The sequence below is a fragment of the Myxocyprinus asiaticus genome, chromosome 14, assembly GCF_019703515.2.
Source record: "Myxocyprinus asiaticus isolate MX2 ecotype Aquarium Trade chromosome 14, UBuf_Myxa_2, whole genome shotgun sequence".
Taxonomy (NCBI): Eukaryota; Metazoa; Chordata; class Actinopteri; order Cypriniformes; family Catostomidae; genus Myxocyprinus; species Myxocyprinus asiaticus.
Genome location: NC_059357.1, coordinates 6,824,373 through 6,848,637, shown reverse-complemented (window position 1 = coordinate 6,848,637; position 24,265 = coordinate 6,824,373). Strand labels below are relative to the sequence as shown.

Genomic DNA, 24,265 nt, shown 5'->3' with positions numbered 1-24,265 from the left:
GAAATGATGGGATATAAATGTGACCGCAGTGATCTACTTAAACAACTAAAGGGAGAAAAGTATGAAGAGTATGAAACAAATTAAGCCCACACTGTTACAAATGCATTTCATTATGAGACCTAACATGATGCGAGTCATAAAAACACGGAGTGTAAATTAGATCAAATGTAAATTAAGAGATACGAAATCCAAACTAACCGTAATTACTTACATAAATAAATGTCCCTGATGTTATTATACAGGATTCATTAGTGCATGTTATTCTACAGAAAAAAATTTGTTTTCATAAACTTCATCTCTAAAACAACTTTGTGTATTGCTGACATAATTTAAATCTTAGGCATATCTAAACAAAAAACCAAAAAGCTGCCATCATTTACTCACCCTCATGTAGTTCTAAACCCGGCATCTTGCATGTTCATGCGAGAACTTGCATTTAGTGCTAAAAACAATGCAGAATCTGCATTTTTGTTTTCCAAAAAAGAAAGACATATGGGTTTCTGAACAACATGAGGGTAAGCAAATGTTGAGAATTTTCATTTTTGGGTTAACTAATCCTTCAAGAAGAATAGCATGGAATTAGATAGAACACTTAACTCAAAGGCAAGAGGTTTTACTTGATTTAAGGCCGTTTTGTAATGGATGGCAGTTAGGCAGTCCAAAACTGAACAGCAGTCTTTGCTATAAAGGCAAGACAGACCGTCATTGCTGAGGTGTGCTTTTTGAGAAGACTTTAGTCCAGTACACTCCATTCCTGGAAACTCTTCTGCCACATTCCCCTGAAGAAAGGCATCCATAACATCTCTGAGTGTCACAGGCAGAGAAACAACAGTATCACAGCCTGCCACCCACTAAGGGATTACAGCAGTGTTATGTGATAATATCCCTCTTAATCTTCCCCATTTCTTTACTAAAGCTTTTGACATGAGGCTGCACTAATGTGTCAGACATCAATCCTGCTTCCCATGGGAGGATACAATTGACTGATGCTTGCAAATACTCTCAAGCGTACCTTGTACAACCAGGAGTCAAAAGTCAGGACATACCAAAAAGAGTTAAGATAGTTTCATAGTTTGGGATGTGCAAAAACGACACATTTTCAAAATCACCAAGTCGGTGAGTTTGTCTGAACGGCTAATCTTCCTGCCCCTGATCGGACACATATTTTAGGGGATATTTACTTTTTTGCATTCAAAACAGAGCGCAATCTTAAAAACACAACTCATGGTGGGACGCTAAAAAATAGTGCAAGACATGAAGCAACATCCAAAGGTGTTTTAACCCTTAAACGCAAACCTCAGGTCTTTAGTGACCCGGGACCTCATTCCACCGCCTGTACCTCTTCCATTTTTTGGAGTTGTGCCCAAACCTATTCCTTAATATTTCTCTTATAGTGTAAAAAAAAAAAAAAAAGGCCAAAGTTGCAAAAAATCTTTTTTATAATGGCTTAAGTACCAAAAGTGTATAGGGTCATTAGAGAATCTAGGTATATAATAGTGTCGTTTTTTTTATTTTTTATTGCACTTCTATAAAATTATATATTTATGATTATTAACATAAGTTTACTATCACAGGATATCTAGTTCTTTGTTTATTACAAAAGACATGAGTACTATATTTATATAAATACTATATCATGTTGATTTTCTGTGCAGTTTTTCTGATGAAATTCCCGTGCATTTAAGGGTTAAAGGGGATGAATAAAAAAAATAAAAAATAAAAATAAATAAATTCATTTACTGTTTTACTGGGTAAACTGTCTAATAGCTAATGTACTGCATGCTAATTAAAGCAGATGCAAAAAAAATAAAAAATCTATTTCTACCAGACTTTGATCTCACTAATTGATTAGTCACTAAAAACACTGCCATTATATATGTATATACACACACACACACACACACACAGGCAGCCAAAAGTTTGGAATAATGTACAGATTTTGCTGTTTCAGAAGGAAATTGGTACTTTAATTCACCAAAGTGGCATTCAACTGATCACAAAGTATAGTCAGGACATTACTGATGTAAAAAACAGCACCATCACTATTTGAAAAATGTCATTTTTTTTATCAATTCTAGACAGACCCCATTTCCAGCTGCCATCACTCCAACACCTTATCCTCGAGTAATCATGCTAAATTGCTAATTTGGTACAAGAAAAATCACTTGCCATTATATCAAACACAGTTGAAAACTGGCTCTAACAAGGACAGAAAGAGATGTGGAAGACCAGATGTACAACTAAACAAGAGGATAAGTACATCAGAGTCTCTAGTTTGAGAAATAGATGCCTCACATGTCCTCAGCTGACAGCTTCATTGAATTCTACCCGCTCAACACCAGTTTCATGTACAACAGTAAAGAGAAGACTCAGAGGTGCAGGCCTTATGGGAAGAATTGCAAAGAAAAAGCCACTTTTGAAACAGAAAAACAAAAAGAAAAGGTTAGAGTGGGCAAAGAAACACAGACATTGGACAACAGATAATTGGAAGAGAGTGTTATGGATCTTAACCCCATTGAGCTTTTGTGGGATCAGCTAGACTGTAAGGTGTGTGAGAAGTGCCCGACAAGACAGCCACATCTATGGCAAGTGCTACAGGAAGTGTGGGGTGAAATGTCACCTGAGTATCTGGATAAACTGACAGCTAGAATGAAAGGATCTGCAAAACTGTCATTGCTGCACGTGGAGGATTTTTTGATGAGAACTCTTTGAAGTAGTTTATGAAGTTCTGAACATTTTTTTCAAATTGTAATAGTAATTTTTCATGTTATTAATGTCCAAACTATACATTGTGATCAGTTGAATGCCACTTTAGTGAATAAAAAGTACCAATTTCTTTCCGTAAGAGCAAAATCTGTACATTATTCCAAACTTTTGGCCACCAGCATGTGTGCATATATACATGTACACACACACACACACACACACACACAGGTGTGAAAAAGTGTTTGCCCCCTTCCTGATTTCTTATTTTTTTGCATGTTTGTCACACTTAAATGTTTCAGATCATCAAACAAGTTTAAATATTAGTCAAAGACAACACAAGTAAACACAAAATGCAGTTTTTAAATGAAGGTTGTTATTATTAAGGGAAAACAAAATCCAAACCTACATGGCCCTGTGTGAAAAAGTGATTGCCCCCTAAACCTAATAACTGGTTGGGCCAACCTAAGCAGCAACAACTGCAATCAAGCATTTGCGATAACTTGCAATGAGTCTTTTACAGCGCTGTGGAGGAATTTTGGCCCACTCATCTTTGCAGAATTGTTGTAATTCAGCCACATTGGAGGGTTTTCGAGCATGAACTGCCTTTTTAAGGTCATGCCACAGCATCTCAATAGGATTCAGGTCAGGACTTTGACTAGGCCACTCCAAAGTCTTCATTTTGTTTTTCTTCAGCCATTCAGAGGTGGACTTGCTGGTGTGTTTTGGATCATTGTCCTGCTGCAGAACCCAAGTTCGCTTCAGCTTGAGGTCACGAACAGATGGCCGGACATTCTCCTTCAGGATTTTTTGGTAGACAGCAGAATTCATGGTTCCATTTATCACAGCAAGTCTTCCAGGTCCTGAAGCAGCAAAACAGCCCCAGACCATCACAATACCACCACCATATTTTACTGTTGGTATGATGTTCTTTTTCTGAAATGCGGTGTTACTTTTACACCAGATGTAATGGGACACACACCTTCCAAAAAGTTCAACGTTTGTCTCGTCAGTCCACAGAGTATTTTCCCAAAAGTCTTGGGGATCATCAAGATGTTTTCTGGCAAAAATGAGACGAGCCTTAATGTTCTTTTTGCTCAGCAGTGGTTTTCGTCTTGGAACTCTGCCATGCAGGCCATTTTTGCCCAGTCTCTTTCTTATGGTGGAGTCATGAACACTGACCTTAACTGAGGCAAGTGAGGCCTGCAGTTCTTTGGATGTTGTTGTGGGGTCTTTTGTGACCTTTTGGATGAGTTGTCACTGCGCTCTTGGGGTAATTTTGGTCGGCCGGCCACTCCTGGGAAGGTTCTCCACTGTTCCATGTTTTCGCCATTTGTGGATAATGGCTCTCACTGTGGTTCTCTGGAGTCCCAAAGCTTTAGAAATGGCTTTATAACCTTTTCCAGACTGATAGATCTCAATTACTTTCTTTCTCATTTGTTCCTGAATTTCTTTGAATCTTGGCATGATGTCTAGCTTTTGAAGATCTTTTGGTCTACTTCACTTTGTCAGGCAGGTCCTATTTAAGTGATTTCTTGATTGAGAACAGGTGTGGCAGTAATCAGGCCTGGGTGTGGCTAGAGAAATTGAACTCAGGTGTGATAAACCACAGTTAAGTTATGTTTTAACAGGTGGGGCAAACACTTTTTCCACACAGGGCCATGTAGGTTTGGATTTTGTTTTCCCTTAATAATAACAACCTTCATTTAAAAACTGCATTTTGTGTTTACTTGTGTTATCTTTGACTAATATTTAAACTTGTTTGATGATCTGAAACATTTAAGTGTGACAAACATGCAAAAAAATAAGAAATCAGGAAGGAGGCAAACACTTTTTCACACCACTGTATGTATGTGTGTATATATATATATATATATATATATATACACACACACACACACACACACACACAGGTGCTGGTCATATAATTAGAATATCATCAAAAAGTTGATTTATTTCACTAATTCCATTCAAAAAGTGAAACTTGTATATTATATTCATTCATTACACACAGACTGATATATTTCAAATGTTTATTTCTTTTAATTTTGATGATTATAACTGACAACTAAGGAAAATCCCAAATTCAGTATCTCAGAAAATTAGAATATTACTTAAGACCAATACAAAGAAAGGATTTTTAGAAATCTTGGCCAACTGAAAAGTATGAACATGAAAAGTATGAGCATGTACAGCACTCAATACTTAGTTGGGGCTCCTTTTGCCTGAATTACTGCAGCAATACGGCATGGCATGGAGTCGATCAGTCTGTGGCACTGCTCAGGTGTTATGAGAGCCCAGGTTGCTCTGATAGTGGCCTTCAGCTCTTCTGCATTGTTGGGTCTGGCATATCGCATCTTCCTCTTCACAATACCCCATAGATTTTCTATGGGGTTAAGGTCAGACGAGTTTGCTGGCCAATTAAGAACAGGGATACCATGGTCCTTAAACCAGATACTGGTTGCTTTGGCACTGTGTGCAGGTGCCAAGTCCTGTTGGAAAATGAAATCTGCATCTCCATAAAGTTGGTCAGCAGCAGGAAGCATGAAGTGCTCTAAAACTTCCTGGTATACAGCTGCGTTGACCTTGGACCTCAGAAAACACAGTGGACCAACACCAGCAGATGACATGGCACCCCAAACCATCACTGACTGTGGAAACTTTACACTGGACCTCAAGCAACGTGGATTGTGTGCCTCTCCTCTCTTCCTCCAGACTCTGGGACCCTGATTTCCAAAGGAAATGCAAAATTTACTTTCATCAGAGAACATAACTTTGGACCACTCAGCAGCAGTCCAGTCCTTTTTGTCTTTAGCCCAGGCGAGACGCTTCAGACGCTGTCTGTTGTTCAAGAGTGGCTTGACACAAGGAATGCGACAGCTGAAACCCATGTCTTGCATACGTCTGTGCGTAGTGGTTCTCCCCCACATTTTTGAATGGGTTTTGTTTCACAGTCCTCTCCAGGGTGCGGTTATCCCTATTGCTTGTACACTTTTTTCTACCACATCTTTTCCTTCCCTTCGCCTCTCTATTAATGTGCTTGGACACAGAGCTCTGTGAACAGCCAGCCTCTTTTGCAATGACCTTTTGTGTCTTGCCCTCCTTGTGCAACGTGTCAATGGTCGTCTTTTGGACAACTGTCAAGTCAGCAGTCTTCCCCATGATTGTGTAGCGTACAGAACTAGACTGAGAGACCATTTAAAGGCCTTTGCAGGTGTTTTGAGTTAACTAGCTGATTAGAGTGTGGCACCAGGTGTCTTCAATATTGAACCTTTTCACAATATTCTAATTTTCTGAGATACTGAATTTGGGATTTTCCTTAGTTGTCAGTTATAATCATCAAAATTAAAAGAAATAAACATTTGAAATATATCAGTCTGTGTGTAATGAATGAATATAATATACAAGTTTCACTTTTTGAATGGAATTAGTGAAATAAATCAACTTTTTGATGATATTCTAATTATATGACCAGCACCTGTGTGTGTGTGTGTGTGTGTGTGTGTGTGTGTGTGTGTGTGTGTGTGTGTGTGTATATATATATATATATATATATATATATATATATATATATATATATATATATATATATATATATATATATATATATATATATATATATGTGTGTGTGTGTGTGTGTGTGTGTGTGAGTTACATTCATACAAGTAGACAGAGAAGTTTGAAGCAGAAGAAATAGAAATAAACCTTGTGTAAATTGTCAGCTTTACGCTAAGCAAAAATGCTATTTCTAGCCATTTTACATGCACGTTACCAGGCGCATTCATATCTTTTTTTTTATCAAGAAAATTCACGTTGGATCATAATTTCATAAAAGACCTTTGATATTAGGGCAGAAATCGTATTCTTGATAAATTTTTTTTTTTTATTGATTTCCTGTAAAAATATCTAAAAATCCTTAAAACAAGATCAATTTGATTTGTCTTGTTTTAGAAACAACACTGCATAAGATATTTAGGTTAGAATGTATTTTTAACATGTGTATTTTGTCTTACTGTACTGGCAGAGTTTTTATAGTCAAAACAAGTGAAAAAATCTACCAGTGCTGAAGAAGTAATCTAAAGTATTTAGATTACATTACTGACCTTGAGTAATCTAACGGAATATGTTACAAATTACATTTTACAGCATGTATTCTGTAATCTGTAGTAGAATACATTTCAAAAGTAACCCTCCCAACCCTGTGTGTATATTATATATATATATATATATACACACACACACACACATATAGATGTACTAGTTGATTGTTGGATGATTTGTTGACCATCATGACTTACACCTAGACAAAATTCACTTTGTCTGCTAAAGATTTAAATACTTTATACATTTTGTATAACTTTTGCATTTGTTTGAAGGGCAAATAGGCACTTAGATACAGTTCAATCTAGAATACAGTTGTGCTCAAAAGTTTGCATACCCTGGCAGAAATTGTGGCATTGATTTTGAAAATATGACTGATCATGCAAGAAACTGTCTTTTATTTAAGGATAGTGATCATATGAAGCCATTTATTATCACATAGTTGTTTGGCTCCTTTTTAAATCATAATGATAACAGAAATCACCTAAATGGCCCTGATCAAAAGTTTACATACCCTTGAATGTTTGGCCTTGTTACAGACACACAAGGTGACACACACAGGTTTAAATGGAAATTAAAGGTTAATTTCCCACAGCTGTTGCTTTTTAAATTGCATTTAGTGTCTGTGTATAAATAGTCAATGAGTTTGTTAGCTCTCAAGTGGATGCACTGAGCAGGCTAGATACTGAGCCATGGGGAGCAGAAAAGAACTGTCAAAAGACCGGCGTAACAAGGTAATGGGACTTTATAAAGATGGAAAAGGATATAGAAAGATATCCAAAGCCTTGAAAATGCCAGTCAGTACTGTTCAATCACTTATTAAGAAGTGGAAAATTCAGGGATCTCTTGATACCAAGCCAAGGTCAGGTAGACCAAGAAAGATTTCAGCCACAACTGGCAAAAGAATTTTTCGGGATACAAAGAAAAACCCACAGGTAACCTCAGGAGAAATACAGGCTGCTCTGGAAAAAGACGGTGTGGTTGTTTCAAGGAGCACAATACGACGATACTTGAACAAAAATTAACTGCAGGTTCGAGATGCCAGAAAGAAGCCTTTACTGCGCCAATGCCACAAAAAAGCCCGGTTACAATATGCCCGACACATCTTGACAAGCCTTACAGCTTCTGGCACAATGTAATTTGGAGTGACGAGACCAAAATAGAGCTTTATGGTCACAACCATAAGCGCTTTGTTTGGAGAGGGGTCAACAAGGCCTATAGTGAAAAGAATACCTTCCCCACTGTGAAGCATGGTGGTGGCTCACTGATGTTTTGGAGGTGTCTGAGCTCTAAAGGCACAGGGAATCTTGTGAAAATTGATGGCAAGATGAATGCAGCATGTTATAAGAAAATACTGGCAGACAATTTGCATTCTTCTGCACGAAAGCTGCGCATGGGACGCTCTTGGACTTTCCAGCACAACAATGACCCTAAGCACAAGGCCAAGTTGACCCTCCAGTGGTTACAGCAGAAAAAGGTGAAGGTTCTGGAGTGGCCATCACAGTCTCCTGACCTTAATATCATCGAGCCACTCTGGGGAAATCTCAAATGTGCGGTTCATGCAAGACGACCAAAGACTTTGCATGACCTGGAGGCATTTTTCCAAGACGAATGGGCAGCTATACCACCTGCAAGAATTTGGGGCCTCAAGAAATAGACAACTATTACAAAAGACTGCATGCTGTCATTGATGCTAAAGGGGGCAATACACAGTATTAAGAACTAAGGGTATGCAGACTTTTGAACAGGGGTTATTTCATTTTTTTCATTGTTGCCATGTTTTGTTTAATGATTGTGCCATTCTGTTATAACCTACAGTTGAATATGAATCCCATAAGAAATAAAAGAAATGTGTTTTGCCTGCTCACTCATGTTTTCTTTAAAAATGGTACATATATTACCAATTCTCCAAGGGTATGCAAACATTTGAGCACAACTGTATGTCCTAGCAATGTGATGCCCCAGCGAACAAGGCCTACTGAATTTCAAACCAAAACTCATTATGAATAAGTTTAAGGATTTAAGATATAATAACAGCTAAAACTGTTAGATCTGCTAATTTTTCTCACATCACGACGACTCTAATAGTCAATGCTCAATAATAGATTTCTCCTAAATAGGACAGCAGACAGCATGATCAGCACCATATAAGTAACATGGCTGATTCTGGTTAGACCAAGCCTAGCTTGGTTTAATTTCAGGCAATTTAAGGGGTAAAATGAAAATAGAGGAATCGCTGACATATAAAGCAATTAAAATGCAATCAAACATAACCAAAAATCAGTTAAATGATGGTTTTGCTGAAAGTATAGACGAGGTTTAAGCTGTAACTGAAAACAAAGAGAAAAGACAGTGGATTTATGTAAATGTCATTCATTTGCATGCAAATGTGACCTGACATTTTTCAGATAAAATGTTAATGTAAAAACATTTAAGCACCAATGCATGTGTAAATTCGCTGACATGGTAACTTCCATATGGCACAGTCTCAAAGGTGAATCACATTAAAAATATCCACTTATATTTCAACCCAAAATTAAAAGAAAATAATAATGTGTCCAAAAAGCATTGAAGGTCCAAAAAGCATTTAAAGGCAGCATAAAAAAATAATACAAAAGTAATCCATAATATAGTACATGTTTTCAGACGTGATGACAGGTGTGGGTGAGAAACAGATCAACATTTAAATCCTTTTTTACGATCAATCCCGACTTTCACTTTCACAGTCTTCTTCTTTTGTTTTTGGCAACTTGCATGCTTCGAACATAAGATAATTTATATTAATAAGGGACTTAAATATTGATCTGTTTCTCACCCACACCCATTATATCGCCACACACACACACACACACACACACACACACACACACACACACACACACACACACACACACACATATATATAAAAAACCATAACCACTGGAGTCTTATGGATGACTTTTATGCTGCCTTTATGTGCTTTCTGGAGCTTCCAAATTTTGGTGCCCATTCACTTGCATTGTGAGGACTTACAGAGCTGAGATATTCTTCTAAAAATCTTTGTTTGTGTTCTGCTGAAGAAAGAAAGACATACACATCTGGGATGGCATTTTTGGGTGAACTATCCCTTTAAGTGAAATAATAATAAATAAATAAAAAATCAGCATAAAATAAATTCAGTAAAATAAATACCATCATGATGTATAAATATTTAAATTAAAAATAAAATACAAGTACGTCGCAATTGAAATCTTAATGACTAGGAATGGGACGATATGGTTATCTTACAGTTCGGTTTGATATATGATAAGAGGTTCACGATTCTATATAATCTCGATTCGATATAATAACACTTAAATGAAAGTATGACAGAACATTTTTGATTGCACAAAATGCACATTATAATTTTTTATATGTTTAGTAAGTTCTGTTCCATGTTTTTTGTGCAGCTGTGTTGTGCTCTTTTGTTGCCATCACTGTGGAGGACCTGTTTTTAGATAAACAAATGAGTTTTCGCTTGAATGCCCCAATGTCGCGAAGGTGCTGCGTGAACTGTTGCTCTCGTGCCCTATCATGAACGTGAACAGGAGATCAACGGTCAGTGAACATTTTCACTAAATAATACATTAGATTTCGGATTCTCACCAAACCTTATCGTATGCTTTCATAACAATCATGAGTCTTGAATTATGAACATTCTGAATTATACTTTTGCATTCTTTTGAAGCTTGAAGAGGTGGTCACCATACACTGCCATTGTATGACATCACTGAGAACAACATTTTTGCACAATTTCTCCCTTTGTGTTAAGAAAAAGAAAGAATGTAATCTAGGGTTATAACAGCACAGGGGTGTGTAAACAATGACTGAATTTACATTTTTGGGTGAACTATCCCTTTAAATTGTGTGCTATATCAGCATTGTATTAGCCTATCAGCCACCCTGCTCTCTGAATATCGGCCATTAAAAAAAAAAAAAAAAAAAAACCCACATCGGTCAACGCCCGCCCGCCCGCCCGCCCGCCCTCCAGCCAGCCTGCATATATATAAAATAATGAAATTAGGTATCAATGTTTGAAATAATGTATACAATTTACAAGAAATAAAATTGAGTTTACATTCATTCATAAGCTCTAAAAAGGTTACAGTCACTTTAAGTGTTCAACGTGTATCTCACAAACTCGCGCACAAGTGTTCGGTTTATTTATTAACAAGAGAGAAGTCTTGTTTTTTTTAGCACATCTGTGCTATCTGTAATTAAAAATGTATATTTATTTTTACTTTTATATCTGACTGTAAAGAACAGAAAGGATATTAAAAGAAACATTATATAATAAAAGTGGAGTGCATGGATTTTATATTTGATGGACACACATTACATGGAAGAAATGGTCCGTTTTAATTTTAAGCACTTATCAACAAAACAAGGCTTTTTTTCCAGGTATTCCAGTACTTAAATGTTTAAAAGCTAAATTCAAGCATTTAAGCCCATCAAGGACCTTGTTCGATCCCTATAAACAGTGAAGAAAAGCGAAGTAGCGGTCAAATTAAGCGATAGGGATTATGCTGTTTGACGGGTCATTTAATTTATGATCACATGGACAGAAAATGATGTTGCAGATTTCGAAATATTGAGTTTTGCCTCGTTATGGTTTGTCATTTTTTTGGTTCGCGATATATTGAAATTCTATATATAAAATCCCATCCCTATTAATGACCCTTTAATATGCCATTTTCTTTATACAAAATATGATTTCTTATTTTTTCTTTTTGAGGAGAAATATGTCCCAGACAGGTTCTTGACAGATTCCTTGAGATCCTTCCCAAAATATCAAAAACAAAAGCAAAAAAAAAAAAAAAGAAACATGTCAAGGGTATTGACATGCACAGCTAAAACTGCAAACAATTACACCTGCCATTTCAAGTTACAGTCTTTCAGTTAAATGGCAATTCATCCATGATTTGTTATTTCCGTAATGCATAACTCAAAATAAACAAATTTTACTTTAATTCTATTTGATTAAACTGTGATTCAAAGGGACTGCCCAAGTGAAATCACAAGCGCTTGGCTAAATGATTGGGGTAGACAACATCCTGTGGCACAGACTCAACAGGGACACACACATTGTCTGATAAAGCTCATAAAGTTGGTGGCTAAGACAGTCGGCCCCTTCGGACATGTCCCAATCCCCAGACTCAAAATTGGGTAATTTTCCTCCACCACAAGTGCACTGACACTCTAAAGTGAGAGAGAGAGAGGACAGCCTCAGCGACTCAGTTTATAAGCCGACCGGATTAATCTTTCATCAATAATAAACATGATTTATTTGAGGGCATGTCTGAGAGGAGAATTTATGGTGGTGTTCTAGTCAAAAGGGGTGGGGTTTGGGGAAGAATGAGGTGGGTTGTGTCTTCCAGCTGCCTGAAAGCATCTGTAAAGAAATTATCTAATAAATTCAAATTACAGCACATACACAATATACATAAGCGTAATGTGTGTGACCTCATCTCAGCTCAACATATGACAAACCAAGTACAGAAAAATGCTTCTCATCAGCTCAGTACGGTTGAGAACCAAGAACAGGTTTTTATTCAGAACCGGTTTTATAAAAAATATAAAAAAAATACTACTTTACCTTTAAAGACCCAGACCCATTAAGTGGAATCGGAACCAGAACCATTAAATTCCTTCTGAATCCTACCCCTACACATGGGTAAAGTAGGCACATCTTGGCGTAAATTCTAAAATCAGCATAATTTCCTGTGGTTAACATGCAATAAGAGGCTTATCCAAGCAAGGATATTAAAAAAGCTAAAATAATGCTTTATATTGGCAAACGGGACAACCACCTCGCTCTATTTCTAGAGATGGAGTGCAATGAATCAGCACATCCATCACTGATGAAATGCAAAAGGCAAGCAGGAAATCACACTGGCGTCTTGTGCTGTGCCTCTACGTGAATTTCAAGGGCATTCAAAACACCTCCAAAAATGCTTATGGTGAGGAGTCTACAGAGATTATGAGTATTAAAGGAATAGTTTATCCAAAAAAATGAAAATTCTATATTTACTAGTGTAATTTCAAATCCAAACCCTTTCTTCTGTGGAACAAAAAATGACAACCTCAGTCACCAATCACTGTATGAAAAAACAGATGCAAAGAAAGTGAATGATGACTGAACCAGTCATTCTGCCCAACGTTTCGTGTTCCAGAAAAGAAAGTCATAAGCTTGGAACAACATGAGGGCGATTAAAAAATGAATTTTCTTTTTTGGGTGAACTGCCCCTTTAAGTGTCTTATCTGTCTTCCACTCTCTTGCTCAACCTTTATGTGAATCGCTGCAGTTGTTCAGTACCTTCAGTTGGTGTCCGTCCAGCACCCTGCGGAGATGTAAGTGCTGTCAATGAGGTGTGATGTTCGACTGTGTAGCGAGCACGGCTGCACTCACCAGAAACACTCTGTAGGCGTCTTTACGTCTTACGGGTCCCCAGCATGACTCTGTATCATTGTATTTCACACTCCCTGCACTGCATGAGAAATTCCCACTGTGGGAAGACAAACAAATTGATTTATACAAGATACTAGAATACATAGTGCCTTCGTATCTGGTAAAGTACAGATAGATGAAACTCCGGCAAGTTTAGGAAATTCTGCCCTACTCAGCATGTCTTTGGAGTAGTGATGGACCGATATTTCATCCAGTCCAAATAATCTGATGATTAATGTCCTTTTTTTTTTTTTTCATCCAATTTGGAATGCCCAAATCCTAATTAAGTCCCCTTAAGTCCCCAGTGCGCTTTTAAGTCCCCTTAAGTGGTCACTTAGTGATTCGCCTCAATCTGGGAGGTGGAGGACGAATCCCAGCTGCCTCCACATCTGAGACCGCCAACCTGCACATCTTATCACATAGCTTGTTGAGCGCGTTGCCACGGAGACATAGTGCGTGTGGAGGCTTCACGCCATCTACCACGGCATCCACGCTCAACTCACCACGCGCCCCACCGAGAACAAACCACATTATAGCGACCACGAGGAGGTTACCCTATGTGACTCTACCCTCCCTAGCAACCGGGCCAATTTGGTTGCTTAGGAGACCTGGCTGGAGACACTCAGCACGCCCTGGGAACTAGCGAACTCCAGGGGTGGTAGCCAGCGTCTTTTACCACTGAGCTACCCAGGCCCCAGGACGATTAATGACCATTTTAAGATTATCCATGTTCTAATAACTAAGTCCGAAATGACTGGAAGAATTTTAGATATTAACATTTATAGGGAGTAAATGTTGTGTAAAATAAGTGTTGTGAAATTCACTTTAGGTAAAATTAGTAAAAAGTTATGCAAAATTCAGTCATTAATCTTCTAACTAATTTCTTATTGGTGGCATAATCTTACTGGCGAAACACCTCAATAAGAAATGATATTAGTTAGACAAATGAACAACTGGACTTGAAACAAAATCTTATTGGTGAGACACTGATAAATTATTCAAGTTCTAGCAACTGGACACATTTCTTACTGGTTCAAAACTATTTTTTTTTTCACTGTCTTGTCAAGTTCTTATGGTTGGACAGCTGAACATCCATATTGATTGAAGCATCTTCTTATTGGTTGAAATATCTTGATAAGAAATTAAATCGCCGATGGAGAATTGGAAGAATTTCTAAGTGGTTGAAGCATCATATTGGTTTAAATGCCTTGACAAGAAATGAATCAAGTTCTAAAGACTGGATAGCTTTTTTTTTATTGGATGAAGCATAATTTTATTGACGAAATGCCTTGAAAAGAAATTATCTAAGTTCTAATGACTAGACAACTGGACAAATTACTTATTGGTTAAAGCCTCTTTTTATTGGTTGAAACAACTCGATGAGCAATTAATCAAGTTTGTTTCTCATTGGTTGAATCAAAATCATATTAATTTGGTGAAACGCCTTGATAAGAAATTAATCGAGTTCTAACAATTGGACAACTAAAAGAATTTTGTTTAGCTTGAAGCACTTTCTTATTGGTTGAAATACCTTGATAAGAAATTAATCGAGATCTAATGACTGGACAACTGGGCAAATTTTTTTGGGGGTTGAGCAAAATCTTATTGCTGAAACACTTTGATAACAAAATGATTCAAGCAACTGGACAACTGGATGAATTTCTTAATGGTTCAAAATGTTTTTTCACTGTCTTAATTTTACAAAATTAGTCAGGTTCTAGACAGCTAAACATTCATATTGATTGAAGCATCTTCTTATTGGTTGAAATATCTCGATAAGAAATTAATCGAGTACTAATGACAGGAGAATTGGATGTATTTTAAATTGGTTGAAGCATCTTATTGGTTTAAACGCCTCAATGAGAAATTAATCGAGTTCTATTGACTGAACGACTGAAAGACTTTGTATTGGTTGAAGCACTTTCTTATTGGTTGAAGTGCCTTGATAAGAAATCAATCAAGTTTTAACAACCAGACAACTGGGCAATTCCTTATTGGTTGAAGATTGGTGAAACACCAATTATTCGTGTTCTAACTACTAGCCAACTAGACACATTTCTTATGGGTTGAAGCATCCCATTGGCAATTTTAACTGAATTTTTGCTCTGCAATGTCATCATTTGAAAAGTCACGTTGACGTTTTATTATTTAAACTCAAGAACAAGATCTGTAAAGTGTGAGAACTTAAACTCACCAAGCTACTTCCATAAGAGATACTGGTACAGCAGCGGCATAAATGGCCAAATCTCCATACAGGTACACGATGATGCAGATGTAGAACATGTTGACACCAACTGCAGGAACAAGACTCAGATGTAATTCTATAGATTGACAACTTTAAATAAAATATCACTTTAAATACATAATACAAAACAGGTGGAGTGGTTTATTGAACATGTAGATGGGCAGCATCAATCCCTAGAAGATTCCAATGTTCTTCCTTAACGCTCTATACCCACTTATCAGAATTAGAATAAGCTGTATTGCCAAGTGTTCTCATGTACACAAGGAATTTTTTTTGGTGATAGGAGAAGTGCACACAGAACTTTATAGTGAGAGACAGAATATAAATCAAGGTAAGAGTATAAACAGACATACAAATAATAGGACATATAACAGAATGGCATATGTACATGTGCAATTGATAATGTATGTGCAAGGTAGGGGTATGTAAAGTTATTGAATTAAATATGAGTGAATTTACATGACATATTTATACATTATTGCACTATGGGGGAGTCCTGAGACAGTTTAAATGTTCATGAGGAAAATGGCCTGAGGGTAAAAACTGTTCTTGTGCCTGGATTTCCTGGCGCTCAGTGCTCTATAGCACCGGCCAGAGGGCAACAGTTCAAAGAAGGAGTGGGCAGGGTGTGTGGCGTTCTGAGTGATTCTAGCTGCACGTTTCCTCACTCTGGAGACGTATAGGTCTTGGAAGATGGGCAGTAGGGCACCAATAATCCTCTCAGCATTCCTGACTGTCCGTTGTAGTTTCCTTCTGTCTGATTTGGTGGCTGAACCAAACCAGACAGTTATAGATGTACACAGGACAGACTCAATGACAGCTAGGGGTCAACTGATAAATCAGTTTTGCCAATTAATCGGTACCGATAACAGATTTGTGGAACTATCAGTTATCTGCAAAAATACACACCACTAGTTTTTCCCCGTTGTGTCCGGTGATGGAGCGGCTGGGAAGGGTCCACTATCGTTATACAGTATGAGAGCGGCCTCTAGAGGCGAAATAAAAACTATAACTTCACTGATGCCTTGTGGTGTTTGTTTTGATACGTGAAACTACACTCTGCATGGAGCGGAACACTTCAGATATGGATTTAAAACATTAACAATGAAAAGGTATGTGTACAGTACACTACAGCACACGTCATATCATTAAAAAGTAATTAATTTGTTGACTAGATGCTGCATTAGTAGAGAACAGCAGTATGTTTGCAGACAAGGCTGAGAGGACGCTAACATTAAAGTTAACCTCAAGCGATTAGAACAATGCAATACAAGCAAGTCCTACCCAAATGTTTAAATGTCACGATTGTTACCATCTATTTGCATTAGTTTATATCAAGCTGGTCACGATTATGCATTTGTTATCCAGCTAAGTTGCATATTTAAAGCTAGTGATGTGAGAAAGCAAATTAATATCTTCATACAGCCGAGAGAAACGTATAAACAAATCAGAAATGCATCTGATTTCAATTACATTTTTTATCCTCATTGTAATACGATGACTTCAGATCGATCACATTCTTGCACTAAAAAAGGCTAGACACAGCGCAACAAATACAGTTTAACAGAAAGCAGGTGTATCAATATGCTTTTAAAGTTCTTTTTAATTAGACACATCATTTACAAAAGAGCGCCCCTGCATGAGACACTGAATAAACTATAACAAAGGGAAAAAAAGACGTTCGTCTAGCTCGCGTTTACATAGAAAAACAAATGGATGGTTGCAAAAGCATTCGGTGTGAACAGCCCCTTACAGTTAGTGGAGGTCTTTGGCCGCTGCATCTTGCTTTCTTATAAGCATTTCTCAGATTAAGCAATGACTTGTTTAAATGCTTTGTCAGGAAAGATGTTCAATTTGGAAGTGTGTGTCTCTAGATCCACACGTTCGGTTCCAGTCTGTTGTGTTCTGTCTGTTTGAACAGCCCCTGGCCTGGGCTCATAGTCTGAGCCACTTCACCACCAAGTTTAGCCGAATACCACTGATATCTGGGAATATTGCTACTCTACATACAACTGTACTGATAAAAAACAATGTGGTGTAGTAGGAATCAGTGCAAGTGTAACATCATGTGAACTGTCTATTGAAGCATTTTCCCCACTCATTTTACTTTTGACTTAGCATTTGAGAATATGGGCCGACTAAAACGTTTTATTTATTTTATGCACATTAGTTGAAAATGAAATGTTCTATGCAATAAAATAACAGTGCTGAATGGTTTATGTATTTATTGCACCCTCTTGTGGACTAAGGAAACAATATCAATTTAAAAATCAGCTGACTTTAAAATTTGAATATTAGTTCATATATATATATATATATATATATTATTTATTTATTTCATTTAAAAAGGTACAATACATTTTCATGGTTCAGTCAGTACTGTTTATTTTTGTAATAAAGTTCAGCACTATTTTACCTTGAGTGTTATTTTTTCATAAAATATCAGTTTTAAAAATTAACGGTTGATTAATCTGTTATCGGCAGATACTGCCCAATTTAGTTATCTGTATCGGTACAATCCACTATCGGTCGACATCTAATGATGGCTGAGTAGAACTGTGTCAGCAGCTCCTGTGGCAGGTTGAACTTCCTCAACTGGTGAAGAAAGTAGGTTGTATAGGCATAGAGGCTGCATCAGAGCAGCATAAATCACCCTAATTAAAGAAGCAAGCACTTCATTATGAAAACTATCCCCCAACTCTTCTCTTCTTTAATCCCACACTCCACATTCCACACACCACTTCACCATTCATCCATTACTCAGTCCGTGCCAGTTGGAGATGAGATGGAGAGCATTGAGGACGAAAGACAAACCCGCTCACCACAAAACTCGTTCATCATTCACCAAAGCTCCTATGAGGATCTCAAACGGTCCAACCGACCAATCAATTCATTCATTACTTTGAAGTTGACGAGAGCTAACAGGCTATTAAAACTACATTTAAAATGTAAAAAAACCTAACGCTATTTTACATGATTAATTGAGCCATCTTTCCACCCACAATAAAAAGTGGCAAATGTTGTTGTCAGTTCCACGCCATTTTACTAAGATGAATGGCCAAATGTTGGCAGAAAACATGGGAAATTATGAATGCCAATTCAATTGCAGTGCTCTTTTTACAATTCATTCAGCACAATTTATGAGGGAACTAGAGTAAGTTCATCACTTATGGAAATAAATATGGAAATGTTCATTTTTCCTTAAAATATAGTTTGAAGCCATTCTTAAACTGCCCAGATTTAAATGGAAACCCACCTGCTTGCTTTTTTAGGCTACAATTCAACATTACTGAAAAGGTATAAAAGAAAGCAGCTATTCTTATTCACACACATGCATTTAAATGCAGTATTGCTACACGGGAATACCAGAAACTAAAAAATATGTTTAAGCATTAAAGATTTTAATCAGAATCTGAAAGTTGATGTTACAGCTAGGTAAACTAGATATTAATATGTTCGTAAAAAAATGTGAGTGGTGCAAAACTTGGCCAAACTCGTCTGACTTCCTGTTTCTTCATTCAGACCAGAACTGATCCATTTTTAACTTTAATTTCGACAACTGCACCCAAATAATTTCAACAACATACTTACTGTGCATTCATTCTGCAAAGAAAATAAACTTTCATCTGTCTTGACAATCCTAATGTCCATTCATGAACATTAAAGCCTTTAACTACAGTTCATTTTGGAGTATAAGCCTGTTGTTCTTTTCCACTAAATGACAGCTCATGGATTGATCACTCCCATTACAAAAGGTGCGTTTAACACCTGCACTAGCTTTTAAAACACATCATGCCCTAAGACAGGAGGGCAAATGAGTCCTTGCATTCTATTAAAAGCTACAGTCAATACTAAAGTCACACTAACTAAACGAATCTCAGTCATGGTGAGTTACAGTGCCATTAAATATATTTACGAGTCTCCTAGGCAGCTCAGGTAGTCATTTAGTCTCTCCCCAGCGCACCTGCATGAGGAAAAGTGGGCACTTAACTCCATCCTTTGCTGAGAAAGGTCACATCATAGTGGGCTATTTTAACACATCAAACTTAATAGAATAACAAAGAGTCTACAGAGAAAGTTAGTGATGTCCGTGCAGAGAAAGCTCTAAGCCAGCGTGTTTACGTTCACATAGCATGGGTGCCTGCAGTGCATTAGCGCCAGAGTCTGTTCTGGTTTGTGTGAGAGTGTAACAAGTGCGCCACCTAATGGATAACAAGCAAGTGATTCTCCCTTTGTATCTTCAAGGTCCCACATTATTTAAGTCAATATTTCAAGGCCCCCATACACAGGTTGTGATTTTTAGCACTTCTGCTAAAATAACAAACTTTCAAACTTTTATATTAACAGAAACTAAGGCTATCAATACATAAAATTTATTAATTTTAAGGACTGAATTTAAAATCTTTTTTTTGCTCTTTACATGTTAACATTTTCCTTTAACTGGGCTGCCACCTGCAATTTTTCACGCTTTCTAAATGTAAAAGCTCACCATTAACACATACTGTGGACTAATTGCCAAAAGTTGGTCTCATTTACTCAGAAACACCCCTCCCCTCACCCCCACAAAAAAAACAAAAAAAAAAAAAAAAGACACCAATTATTGATAAATAACATTGTACATATTTACAACCTTATGATGAAAAGAATTTAAAAATGTATAAATATTATTTATTTTTATTTTTTTTCCTAACTTTGTAAGCATGTAATTCTGGTTCTGTTCCCTCCATCTCCCTCCAAAACATCTTATTTTATTCCACTAGATCTCAGCAAGTACTAGAAAAAATATTTTTTCATCTAACACCTTAAGCCACAAAATGCCGATCTGAAATGTAGGTGGCTCATTTTACTCATGTTGAAACAACTAATTTTAGCACTCAGAGATGTGCTCATCCATAGACATTCAGTCTAATTTTCAGTTCATCCACCACTGACCATTGTTTCATCGAATAGCTCAGCTCAATCTAGGTGTCATTAGAAAGCGGATATCCTCCCCTTTGTGATGATGTTTGAGATTTGATCATCAATAGTCGATAAAATATATTTCCGATGCTTTGTTTAGAGACTTTACATTTTAAGCATTACATTTTTTTGCGACATAGCGACCCCTTTTGGACCCGCCGGCTGGTTGAAGAGGTTGAAGGAGAAAAAAAAAATATGTACACAATATGTACACAAATTTCTCCAGAAGCAGAATTTATTACTGCGGACATTCTTGGTTCCTTAAAACTTGCTAATCGCTCTGCTCAACAGTCCTATATCTTATAAAGATAAAATAACATTTGATGAATAAATTAAACAGAATTTGACAATTCAAACATTTTAGATATACTGAAAATTGTTTAAGGGGATAAAAAATGTTTTTATATTTAAAGGTAATTATGTTTGTCAAGGTTGTACTTTACTGTGAACTGTCAGTGCGAGAGCTCAGCGGTACATGTAAAGTTCTTGCTTTTTCTCCCAAGTTATAAACATGATGCTATACGTTGCACTTATATACACCGATCAGCCACAACATTAAAACCGCCTGCCTAATATTGTGTAGGTCCCCCTCATGCCGCCAAAACAGCGCCAACCCGCATCTCAGAATAGCATTCTGAGATGTTATTCTTCTCACCACAATTGTACAGAGTACTGAGTACTTGTACTGAGTTACCGTAGACTTTGTCAGTTTGAACCAGTCTGGCCATTCACTGTTGACCTCTCTCATCAACAAGACATTTCCATCTGCAGACCTGCCGCTAACTGGATGTTTTTTGTTTTTGGCACCATTCTGAGTAAACTCTAGAGACTGTTGTGCGTGAAAATCCCAGGAGATCAGCGGTTACAGAAATACTCAAACCAACCCATCTGACACCAACAATCATCCATGCGATTATCTAATCAGCCAATCGTGTGGCAGCAGTGCAGTGCATAAAATCATGCAGATGCGGGTCAGGAGCTTCAGTTAATGTTCACATCAACCATCAGAATGGAGAAAAAAAAAAAATTTATCTAATTTTTATCTCAGTGATTTGGACCATGGCATGATTGTTGGTGCCAGATGGGCTGGTTTGAGTTTTTCTGTGACTGCTGATCTTCTGGGATTTTCACGCACAACAGTCTCTAGAGTTTACTCAGAATGGTGCCAAAAACATAAAACATCCAGTGAGCAGCAGTTCTGTGGACAGAAATGCCTTATTGATGAGAGAGGTCAACAGAGAATGGCCAGACTGTTTAGAACTGACAAAGTCTACAGTAACTCAGATAACCACTCTGTACAATTGTTGTGAGAAGAATATCAGAATGCTATTCTGAGATGCGGGTTGGTGCTGTTTTGGCAGCAGGAGAGGGACCTACACAATATTAGGCAGGTGGTTTTAATGTTTTGGCTGATTGAGAAAACCATATTAATTTATTTCATTATAAAACTAACATTTAATTTAAAATAAAAAATTTTTTGGACCAAATAATAAAGAAAAGCAGCCAATAAGTGCCCAACATAGATGGGAACTCCTTCAATACTGTTTAAAAGCACCCCAGGGTGATACCTCAAGATGTTGGTTGAGAAAATCTGTCTGCAAATTCTAGGCAAAGGGTGACTACTTTGAAGATGCTAAAATATAACACAGTTTTGATTTATTTTGGATTTTGTTTAGTCACAACATAATTCCCATAGTTCCATTTATGTTATTCCATAGTTTTGATGACTTTACTATTATTCTAAAATGTGAAGAAAAACAAAATTATAATAAAGAATAAGTGTTTCAAAACTTTTGACTGGTAGTATAGATAGATAGAGAGAGAGAGAGAGACAGTTTTTTTTTTTTTAGCAGATATAGCATTTAATTAGTAAATTATTTAAATATTCCAGTTTAAAGGGATTGTACACCCCCAAAATAAATATTCTGTCATTATTTACATCAACATGTTGTCACTTCACTTTCATTCACATTTCATTCACTTTTCTTAGTCAGTCATTTTTTCATTATTTCTCTTTACAATGAAAGTGAACAGTGACTGAGGTGGTCAGTTCCTTACATTCTGCCAAACATTTCTTTTTCTGTTCCACTGGAGAAAGAGAATCATACAGGTTTGAAACAACATTTTGAAAATGTCATTTTTGGTATAACTAATCCTTTAAATACTTTTAAGACATTTTGTAGCCCCTTTGGAAGTTTACTAAGGCCCTCTAGTCAGCACCAACCCCCTGGTTGAGAAACACTGATCTAACAGCAGGGCATTTCTGTTGTCTGTCCCTTTCTTTATTTTTTTTTCGGTTGGACAAGATGCCAAAAACAATGCTGTTGAGGTATTACAAGGCTGCCCAGGGGACTGCAGAGTCAGCTATTGTGTAGCGCTGTGAGTGAAATGATGCTTAGAAGGGCGAGAACCCTGATGGAGCAATAGAAAAGTAAAAATAGGAAACGGATGTGTAAAAATTATGCTTCTGTTTCAAGTTGAAGGTGAACACCTCTTGTTCATATTCATCTTAAGCAGGAACATTACCTCATTACCTGGATTGTCCATCTTGACGCAAGCCTCATGCAAGTGAGGATAACAGATTATGCTCTGTAGTGAAGTAATTAAAACCAAAAGCTATTTAACCATTTGTAATTACACCCCATTAGCAGCCAATAACCTCACTCACTGTTATTGAACATTAAAGCAAAACTCGCTCGAGTTGCTATATGACCTTCATAAACCATCTTTTAAAAGTCTTGCTTAATAGCCTTATAAAACTCAATGTCTTAACTGAAGTTCACTTTGTAGCACATAATGACATAACACTTCTTACCTTTATTAAAAAACATGGAGGCCATTTGTCCCATCTCGACTCTCTCGACAATGTCAAATTGGTCTAAATTGGCGGCACGCTCTGTTATATAAGATGACGAAACAACAATGAACTTTGTTTAATATTTTGAAATTGGGCAACAAGGCATTGTTACACAATAACATTGCATTGACAAAGACAATAAAATGCAAACACAGTACTTACGGACTGAGAGAATGGGCCGCGTCTCTACGGGTTCTGACCATCCATGGATAATGACCTCGTCATCTGAACAGTCCGAGCTGGAGTCGCTGTCATTGATCTAAAAACGGTCATAACAGAAAACCTGGTTAGTTCACTAATGCTCTGAAAAAAAAAAAATGCTCACAAACAAAAAAACTCTCAAACTTCAACATCTACATATGTGTGATTGCTACAACACTGTACATACATTTACATATGCTAGATTGCTACAAGCAAATATATAGTTAAATTTCACAAGATACAACCATTTCTTCCAGAACCATCCCGCAAAACCTTGATACCAATGCATTTAGGCAGCCCACAACTCTTAAAACTATTTCAGCTCAATTTCAGCTCTAATTCAATGTCCAATTCCCAATGCGCTCTAAGTCCTCGTGATGGCGTAGTTACTCACCTCAATCCGGGTGGCGAGGACGAATCTCAGTTGCCTCTGTGTCTGAGACCGTCAATCCGCACATTTTATCACATGGCTTGTTGAGCGCGTTACCTAATTCTCCGCGGCATCCACGCACAACTCACCATGTGCCCCACCGAGAGCGAGAACCACATTATAGCGACCATGAGGAGGTTAACCCAACGTGACTCTACACTCCCTAGCAACCGGGTCAATTTGGTTGCTTAGGACACCTGGTTGGAGTCATTATGTCTAGATACTTAAAAAAAATTCTACCACTTTTTTCCACCGAAATGGTTCTGGTTATCATTACAGAGTGAGGTTCTCATCTTATCTGTG

General features: G+C 37.2%; 1 protein-coding gene across 1 annotated transcript in view; it reads right to left on the bottom strand.

Annotated features, from left to right (window-relative positions):
- LOC127451117 (transmembrane protein 104-like) overlaps window positions 1-24,265 on the bottom strand; it is a 107,690-nt gene that overhangs the window by 61,101 nt on the left and 22,324 nt on the right. Inside the window, exons 5-8 of the mRNA XM_051715554.1 lie at window positions 23,494-23,590; window positions 23,290-23,370; window positions 15,465-15,564; window positions 13,232-13,328 (exon numbers count right to left, since the gene is read on the bottom strand). Coding sequence (XP_051571514.1) covers window positions 13,232-13,328; window positions 15,465-15,564; window positions 23,290-23,370; window positions 23,494-23,590 — 375 coding nt within the window. The remainder of the gene's footprint in view (window positions 1-13,231; window positions 13,329-15,464; window positions 15,565-23,289; window positions 23,371-23,493; window positions 23,591-24,265) is intronic.